Source organism: Oryzias melastigma, linkage group LG13, assembly GCF_002922805.2.
Source record: "Oryzias melastigma strain HK-1 linkage group LG13, ASM292280v2, whole genome shotgun sequence".
In the NCBI taxonomy this organism is placed as follows: Eukaryota; Metazoa; Chordata; class Actinopteri; order Beloniformes; family Adrianichthyidae; genus Oryzias; species Oryzias melastigma.
This window is the reverse complement of record NC_050524.1, coordinates 963271-972253: the sequence shown is the minus strand read 5'-3', so window position 1 is coordinate 972253 and position 8983 is coordinate 963271. Positions and strand designations below refer to the sequence as shown.

The following is an 8983-nucleotide window of genomic DNA, read 5'->3' as shown; positions in this document are numbered from 1 at the left end:
GTTCTGTCGGGGGAGGGGAGTCTGTGTGGGGGAGGGGTCAGTGAGCTCAGGCGTGTCTGTGCTTGCAGGTCCTTACGGAGAAAGAGACGACCAGCAGGTCTTCATCCAGAGAGTCGTCCCGGACACGGACAAGCTCTACGTCAGACTGTCGTCCAACGGGAAGAGGTGAGCGCCTGTGGGCGGGGCTTATGCTGTGGTCAGGCCCTGAGAATGACACTCCGTTCCTCGCCAGGGTGTGCGAGGTGCGCTCGGTGGACGGGACCTCCATCACGGCCTTCGTGGTGCACGAGTGTGAGGGCTCCAGCCGAATCGGCTCGCGGCCGCGCCGCTACCTGTTCAGTGGCCATGGCAACGGCAGCATCCAGATGTGGGACCTGACCACCGCCATGGAGATCGCCGGCAAGGTGGACATCAGAGGTGAGCCGGTCCTCACGGAGCGACCGCCGCCGCCGCTCTGTGAGGGACTGACTTCTCATTGGCTGTGTCGCAGCGCTGGGCGGGCCGACGGAGGAGGAGCTTCTGGAGCTGCTGGACCAGTGCGACCTGGCTCTGACCCGAACACCTGACAGCACCCCGAGGGCCTCCACCTGCAGGTACCGACGTCTGCTGTCTTCATCCTCCGTCAGATTCCTTTCATCTCCTTCCTTCGTCTTCTTTTGCTGACCCTCCCCCTCCGGTCACTTCCTGTTCCCTCAGCCTCCACTCGCAGCTCAGCGACAGCTTTCGGATGGAGCGCCTTCACTCAGCAGGAGGCCGAGGAGCAGCTGGAGCTTCGGGTTCTTCTGCGTCGCTGTGCAGCAGCCTCCCCCGGCAGGCTCCGCCTCCGCTGCCCCTAAGCAAACCTGCCCGTGACCCCGGCCCCTCCCCTGCTCCTCAAAGCTTTGCCGTCCCCACCCACTCCTCCAGTCCCCGCCCCTCCAGGGCAGAGCGGGACGTGGTGTCGGTGCGGCGGGGCAGCTTCGTCGAGCGCTGCCAGGAGCTGGCCAAAGGCTCGGAGGCGGCCTGTTCGGTGTTTGGGCCGCCGGTGGGGGGCGGGGCCGAGGGCTTCAGGCGGAGCTTGGCGGTGTGCAGCGAGCTGGACGCCAGGTTCTCCTTCAGGAGCCCCACCAGCTTCTCCGTCTCCCCCGGAGCCCGCCTCTCCTCCGGAACGCCGTCTCCACTGTCCTCGTCTTCACTGCAGCGCAGAGCCACGCCCACCTCGCCAACGAGCCCCGCCCCCACTGCGGCGGCTCACTCTCTGACACCTTCCTCCCCTCGCCAGGCAGCCGGCTCACCTGCAGACGCCCCCGCCTCACCTGAGAGTCCGGGCGGTGTGGACGGCACCCCCACCTCACCCAAACCCCCCATGAACGAGACCAGCTTCTGAGGACTCAACCATGTCGCCATGGTTACCACAGACCCTTCAGTCCTCCCGCTCTGGTCCGGGAGTGGAACCGGTTTACCGGAGACCGGTTCTGTTTGGTTCCAGACGGAACCCAGAGGTCCAACTATGTCAGAGTTGAGAGAACAGAATTGCGGTTCTGGTACAGAACCGGATCCAAAAACAGCAAGAGCTGAACAAACACATCGATACGTTCTTTAAAGGGCTTCAACTGTCAAAAACCAAAGTCACGCGGTGGGCTTTCAGGGGAAAGGTTCTGGATCTGCAGTTCTGAACCTAATCCTGCAGAAGCTCCGCCCCCTCTGAGCTCACATGCACCTTTTTTAGAAGTAAAGGTGGAGAAAGACGCCGGAGAGAAGAAGGGCCGAGAAGACGCTCATGAGCGTCGGTTCAAATCCGAGACATGGATGAAGGCTTGGAACCTGCCTCTGACCCGGTTCCGACCCACATCTCTGATCCACCTCTGGTCTCAGAGATCCACTTTGAATCAAAAAGAGAAAAAAGCACTTGGGTCCAAATACAGAGCCCTGTGGAACACCAGGACTGATTCCAGGGTTGATGAAGAACTTTGTTATTCTGGATTGATGTTATCAATAATATATTTGTTTTGGAATCTTTTCAATGACAGGAGGTGATGGTGAGGATGATGATGATGAGGATGAGGATGATGATGATGAGGATGATGGTGAGGATGATGATGATGATGATGATGATGATGATGATGAGGATGATGATGATGGTGATGATGAGGATGATGGTGATGATGATGAGGATGATGATGATGAGGTCAGATGGTGAAGATGTAAAGATGGAGTCGACATTGTGACCAAAAGAAACTTAAAAATCTTCTCAATTTCCGTTTTTTTTTCTTTTAGTAATTGTTCCAGGAAAGAATGTTCTGGTTCCGATCAGGATCCAGAACCGGAACCACTCCAGCCTTTAAACATACATTTGTTGGATCTGTTTTCAAACAGATCAGCCGAACTGAAGAACCACGAGGAGCTTCAGCGGTTCTGCTCCTCACTCTGAATGTTTTTCAACAATCGTTTGTATCAGAAACTTATTTTTCTAGTTTTTATGTTGAAGAAGCTGAAAGTGAAGCTGATTTTCTGTCTGTGGGATGAAGTAGTTCTTCCTGTCAGAAGCGTCAGGCCTGCAGATCAGCACCTGCAGACCTTTACTGTAGACCTAAACGGAGACGAGGATTGAAATCAAAGCCATAATCAGATGTTCAGCCGTAAATCAGACGCTGCAGAAATACTAGAACTTCCTGTAAAACTGCAGATCCTGGTTCTATCAGGAGATCTGATCGGAGAGACGGATCATCAGATGTTTGTCCGTCTGCAGCTGAAGGATCTCTGGTTCCTCCTGCAGGTTTCTGCTCTTTATCCTCCGATTGATGTTCCTAAAGAGCTTCAGTCGCAGCGTCTGCAGTTTCTTTGACTTTTGAGGAGAAAAGAAACAGAATCTCTAAGAAGGAAAAGCAGAAATGTGTCTGAATAAAGTCTTTCAGATCTCTGAATCTTTGCTGCATTTTTGTGGCTTTGGATCATTTTGATCAAAAACACCCAAACATTTCAGAAAAGGAAGAATAATAAGGAAATCACCACCGGAGTCACTGTTTTTATTTATTAACATTTGGTCTAAAGTAGTTTTTTGTCTTTATTTTAAACGTTAAATCTGAAAAAACTTCAATTGATCTGAACTTGGTGTAAAAACTGAATCTAAATAAGAAAATATGAATTTGTTTTTAAACTCGTTTGATGAAAAAGAAAGAAACTTTAGATTTTGTTTTGTAAGTTTTTGTTTCAAAACTAAAATAAATAATTCATATGAAATAATGTTCATTGTTCCTCCAACTCTTTCAGTTTAGTTTTTCTGATGTTTTCAATACAAATATATTTAAAAAACACACAAATATGACAAGAAAGTTTTATTTTTATAAAAAATAGATAACATTCAATAGTTAAAGACAAATAAATAAAACATGGTATTTAAAAAATACATTTGGTTTTAAAATAAATATGAGTCTAATGTCGTTGATGTAACCAGCTGAGCTCTGAACTAAACATCAACAGAATGAAAGTCTAATTGAAGGTTTTGAGATTTTGCTGTTAAATTGATGACAGTTGAGCTGAGCATTGATTGGTTAACGAGCTTCCAGAATATCAGCCTGTCTGTGTAAAAGTACGGAAGTCCAATTGTGTCAAAACTATGAAACATCATTAAAGGAAAAACTAGTTCTGGAAAAAAGTCAAATTGAAACTAAATCATGTTGGAATAGGTTGTTTTGTTTGTTTTGGATTTTGTTTATTTATTTTGATTCTGTTGAAGTTGATCTATAAAAAGCCAAATCAGAATTATTTCATTAATAATTGAAACTCATTTATGTGAAGACTCTTATTTTGAAAATCCAGAGATTAAAGTTGATGTGGAGACCTGTTTTCTGGAAACATTCTGACACGGAAACCAAACATGAATTCTACGGAAGCTCGTTTATGTCAAAATGTTGCTCGTAAGTTCTTTCATGTAAGAAAATAAAAGTCTATTTTTTTGCGTCTGGACTCAGGCTTTGGCGTCCAGCATCTCCAGCAGCAGCTTGTGCAGCGGGACGCGGCGCTGGCGGTGCAGCCGCAGGAGGGCGTGCACGGCGCAGTCCGCTGTCTGTCGCAGCAGCGGCAGGCTCATGAGCAGCCGGCCCGCTCGCCGCTGCTCCCTCCTGGACGCCTCGTGCTCCTGCAGCGCCTCGTGGAGCCCGTCCTGGAAGCGGTGCACGGCGTCCGGACAGTCCAACGGCTCGGCGTCTGGAACCACAGGGGGGCGGGGTCAGCAAAATGTCAGGCGGGCTCACAGCTGTGACATCCTCACGCCATCACACGCCGCTCAGTATTGATCTGAGGCTCAGACGGCGAGCCACCCCCCACCCCCACCCCCATTCTGCTCAACAATGAACAGATGACCCCCCCCCTACAAAACCATGGCTGATCAATACTCTTATGGTTCCTCGGCTGCAGCTCCCAGCCTTTGATCAATACCAATGAACTCCCACAGATCAATACGCTCATAACAGGACACCCCACCCCCACATAACAAAACCGGTGTGGAAACCCAAATATTTAATAGCAGAATTGACAGTGAACACATCACTGACATTCAGATTTACCACTGACATCATTCACCTGAATGCACCACGGTCTATCACACAGAAATGCTTAGACTCAACGAGTCATTTCATGTTTAAAACATTTTTTAAGTTATTTCTGGGAGTAAAACCTAATTTTATTTGCCAAAGGAAACTGAATCTGAATCTGAATCTGAATCTGAATCTGAATCTGAATCCAGCTTCTACTGGTCGTTTCAGGAACTGCAACATTTGGTACTTCCTGCTCAGATTTGAATCCACTGATCTAAAGAAGAGGCAGTGTCCAGCACCGTAACACGACGAGGAGCTAACTGAAGACGCTTAAATGTCCCACTCTTTGGCAGATCTTAAACACCTCACAGAAAAAAGGACAATCCTGTGACCTTCCACGTTCTAGACAATTATCTTCACCGTTTTTACTGACAGTGAAGTAACCGTAGACACTCAGATGTCCTACAGTTTTTACTGACAGTGAAGTAACCGCAGACAGTTTTCCAGTTGTCTTTGGACAGAACTGCTGAGTCAGCATTCATACCGGAGTTGGCGAGGGCCACAGCCTTCAACGCCGCCGCCTCCTCGGCGCTCAGCTTCATGTTCTCGTATCTCGCCGTCAGGTGACGCAGCGCCTCGTACAGGTCGGCCAATCCTGCAGCTCGACACTCCACCTCGTCCAACTGCAGGTTTGACGCGAAGACAAGCTCCTCCCTCGACGCACCCTGCGAGCGCCAGGCCACGCCTACAAGCAGAGCCTCCATCCAACCGCTTTGCAGCAGTGACATCTGGTCGACCAATGAGAGGGCGGAGAATCCTGGAGAGACGGAGTACGGAAGGTCATTTGGGACAAAACTCCTGAACGTGCACGCGCAGTTCGGCTCTTACCGGGGATCTGCTTTGCCCAGCCAATCAGAAGCAGCAGCTCGCGGTTCAGGAGGTCACAGAGGGTCAGCAGAGTCCGCAGGCTGCTGTCATTGGTGGAGTCATCCTGATTGGCCGCCAGGGGGGCGGGCTCTGTCAGCAGCAGGTGAGAAACCACCTTGTTTCCTGAGAGACGGACAGAGCGGCGAGAATGAGCATCCTGAGAGGCGGCGTGGGGTCAGAGGTCACGAGGACTCACTGCTGCTGCTGCTGCCGCTGGGATGGCCATACCCGCCTCTGCCACAGAGCCCCGCCCCCACCTCCATCCGCCTCTTGTACTTCTGCCGGCCTCCTCTGACCCGGTCCAGGCGCACACCTGCGGCACAGAGAGTCTGGGTTGGTGGCGTGAGGACGCGGCGCCGCGGCACCGTGCCGTCGTGGTTACGCACCCTCCCGCATCATCCCCGCCTGCAGGCACTTCTGGAAGCGGCAGGCCTGGCAGGCCTTCCTCCGGCGCTTGGTGATCTCGCAGTCGTTCATCACCGGGCAGCTGTACTCGATGTTGCCTAGGGAACAAGGACGCTTATTGACGCGTGGCGAGCAAACAAAACCGTCTCCTGACAGCTTCACACGCCAATCAATGCGGCGAGCGCCATAGTATTGATCAGCCCTCACTGGCTTCTGCAGGACGGCATGACTGATCGCAGGCGCACACGTGACCCCGAATCTGACTGATGACTTCTTCTGAAGTACGGACAAACTTTGGGCTCCGAATGTTTCCTCTGAATGATCCGGATGACACCAGTCTCACGTAGAAGCTGACTGAGGGGAACCCACGGCGGCGATTCCACCCAACTACCGTAGAGTCACACCGAAGTGTAAGTCGCACTTTAGGAGAAAATTCTGACGTTCCAGAACCAAATCACCAAGCCCAGCATGGCTAAAAACAATAAGAAATAAATACAACAACACTAATCTTTTGATCCCTATAAGAAAAATATCAAAGTTTAAGAGGAAAACCATCAGATTCTCTGCCATGTTTGTTTTGAACGACCTTATACTCAGATGCAGCGCCCTCTAGTGGAGGAAACAACTGCTGAAGGACAAATATATGAGTTCATTTATGTCTAAAAACAAAACAAACAAACAAATAAGTCACTTCTGAGTCGCACCTTTGGCTAAACTATGATAAAAACTGGGACTTATACCCCAGAATTAGTTACCTGAATACCACAAAAGAATGAGACAACAAACACGCATAAACGTCCCGTCACCATCAGTCCAGACGTCACAGACGTGTTTGGTCACCTTGAATGGTCCTCTTGAAGAACGCCTTGCAGGCCTCGCAGGACGCCACCCCATAATGATACCCGGAGGCGAAGTCTCCGCACACCAAACACAGCCGCTTGGGCCCCACAGGACCCATCGGGGTCAGGTAGTCCCCCCTGAGGATGGAGTCCACCTGCACACAGAAGAGGAGGAGTTTCCGTCTCCACCTGTAGAGCTTTGGAGTTTACATTGATTTGTATTTTTTTAGAGGGATTTGAAAACTAAATCCAACAGGATTGAGTTCACCAGGTGACCACTAGGGGGCGTATTACACCAACATCTGAAACACTTAGGTTCAGCAGCCAAATTCATCTTGTAAGATTCACATTATCACAGGTAGTTCTATATATTTAGTTCATAATTATGTTAAAAAGTTACATTTTTTAAGTTTTAAAAAGTTTTAGAGTGTTCATTAAATGTTTATCCTGTCCGACCCGCGACCTCAGGTGTGTTTTGGATTTTGGCTCCTTATGTGATTCAGTTTGACTCCTGAGTTTTAGTGGCTGAAAACGTTTTCACTTTGAGGTTGAGATTAATATCTAAAATAAAAGTATGAGAGAAAATGTTTTTGAAAATGTTTTAATGAGATTCAAATGTTGCTGAAATGGGGGCGTGGCTTCTTAATTGACAGGAGCCACACTGAGCATGCTCCAACAGGTTAGCTTGTTGTTTGGAAAAGCTACAGTCTGATGAGGCCATTTCCCCCCAATTTGGTGACGACTGGTCACATGACCTCTTCGTCCAATCGAGTCGACCGTTTGAACACATCACCATCTTTGTCAAACGTTCGCGCTCGAGCGTTTATGCTGACTGTTGCCCCTCCCACTGGTGGGCGGAGCTTCGCTCACCTTTGCTGAGAACGACTCTGTCTGCAGCAGCAAAAGACGCCCCGAAACGTCGGATGCGGACATGCTGCCCCCTTCGCTCTCCCGGCTGGAACTGCTCCCCGTCAGCGAGTCGGGCTCCGTGACCCCCGAGAGGAGACTGTAGGAGGAGGAGGAGGAGGAGGCGGGGCTGGAGAAGAGGAAGGCGGGGTTTGAGGGGCTGAAGGAAGACGAGGTGTCGAGGGGGAAGGAGGGACTGAGGGGGGAGGAGTGGAGGAGAAAGGAGGGAGACTGGGGGTCATCGCTGGGGGGGGAGGAGGAGGAGGAGGGGGAGGAGTCATGGAAGCTGAAAAATAAATAAATAAATAAATATTCCTGATTTGCACTTTAGATTAATTTAAACAAATACAATATTTGTGTGTTTAAAGTTTCGATCGAGAAAACAGTCAAAATGTTTGTTTATGAGTTACTGAAACTTTGTCGTCATTTTCATCCAAATCTTTCATTTTAACATTTAATAAATAATCAAATTCAGGTGAATAACTGCTATTCTGTTTTCTCAATATTCATTCATTTTGGCCTCTCTGGCGTTCCGTAGAGTTCCTCCTCTGCAGCTGAATCCACAGATTTTCCGTCTTCTGTTTCCGTTTCTCCTGTCAGATGTTTTCCTTGTTCTGGAGGTGAAGGACTCACCGCCGTGGACTGTGGTAGAAGTCTGCCGCTGAGCAGAAGTCCTTCAGCTCCATCCTGATCCGCTCAGATCACAAATGCAGACAGGAGGGAAAACAGGAACAGCCAGCAGCTCCGATGCGTTCGCTTGCAGCTTGTAAAAAACAGTTCCTGAAGGTACTTCCAACTGCAGAAAACCTGCGAGAAGTTTCAGGTGCAGACATGTGAGGCTGTGAGGCTCCTGCACTTATTTATCTGTTTGTGTTGTTATCTCACAGGGGGCGGAGCCTGCAGGTTTGGCCAATCAGCACTCAGCATCAGAAGGGGATTGACTTCTCTGATCATCTCTATTGATTTGGACAGTGACAGATGTAGGCCACGGCCGTCTGTGGCTCCATCGGCTCCACCTGAAACTTTCCTTCTGGGAACGTCAGCGAACACAAAGCAAAAGATTCTGAAGTTTGTTATGTTTGGTTGATCAGTTCTTCATAAACGGCAGCAGAGAAAAAACTAAAAACGCTGCAACACAAAGAGATTGGAAGGTTTTTATTGAACAACAGAACAACTTCCTGTTTAACATTTTATGTGTTCAAATTTCTCATTTTTCCCTAAAAGTTGTCACAGTTCAGACATAAACTCTGTACTTTGGTGTTTTTAATGACAAATATAATGTCAAATATTTACTAAATTAAATACTAAATAAAAATCGACATTTTATGACAGATTTTTATGTTTAATTTGTGTTTTTCTGATGACAAATTCTTCAAACACAATGCATTCTGG

The 8983-nt window shown here is 48.8% G+C and overlaps 2 protein-coding genes across 2 annotated transcripts in view; one reads left to right on the top strand and one right to left on the bottom strand.

The window, feature by feature from the left end:
* Positions 1-2899, top strand: part of shkbp1 (SH3KBP1 binding protein 1) — a 7929-nt gene extending 5030 nt beyond the window's left edge. Inside the window, exons 14-17 of the mRNA XM_024277309.2 lie at positions 69-165; positions 233-417; positions 491-593; positions 697-2899. Coding sequence (XP_024133077.1) covers positions 69-165; positions 233-417; positions 491-593; positions 697-1366 — 1055 coding nt within the window. The 3' untranslated portion in view covers positions 1367-2899. The remainder of the gene's footprint in view (positions 1-68; positions 166-232; positions 418-490; positions 594-696) is intronic.
* Positions 2900-3308: 409 nt separating this feature from the next.
* Positions 3309-7802, bottom strand: esrrd (estrogen-related receptor delta). The gene is made up of 7 exons (XM_024277310.2): positions 7556-7802; positions 6687-6840; positions 5828-5944; positions 5638-5754; positions 5403-5564; positions 5059-5331; positions 3309-4185 (listed from the first exon to the last, which is right to left on the bottom strand). Exons 1-7 carry the CDS (start codon positions 7616-7618, stop codon positions 3947-3949), a joined length of 1125 nt encoding a protein of 374 aa, XP_024133078.1. The 5' UTR covers positions 7619-7802; the 3' UTR covers positions 3309-3946.
* Positions 7803-8983: the final 1181 nt, after the last annotated feature.

What these genes read in the sequence shown, in the direction of transcription:
- esrrd (XM_024277310.2), bottom strand. Translation starts at nt 7,618, where the DNA reads ATGTCCGCATCCGACGTTTCGGGGCGTCTTTTGCTGCTGCAGACAGAG. An exon ending in CAGAGTCGTTCTCAGCAAAG is followed by an intron (nt 6,841 to 7,555) that starts GTGAGCGAAGCT and finishes TTCTGTGTGCAG; the next exon opens with GTGGACTCCATCCTCAGGGG. An exon ending in GGCGGGGATGATGCGGGAGG is followed by an intron (nt 5,755 to 5,827) that starts GTGCGTAACCAC and finishes TCTGTGCCGCAG; the next exon opens with GTGTGCGCCTGGACCGGGTC.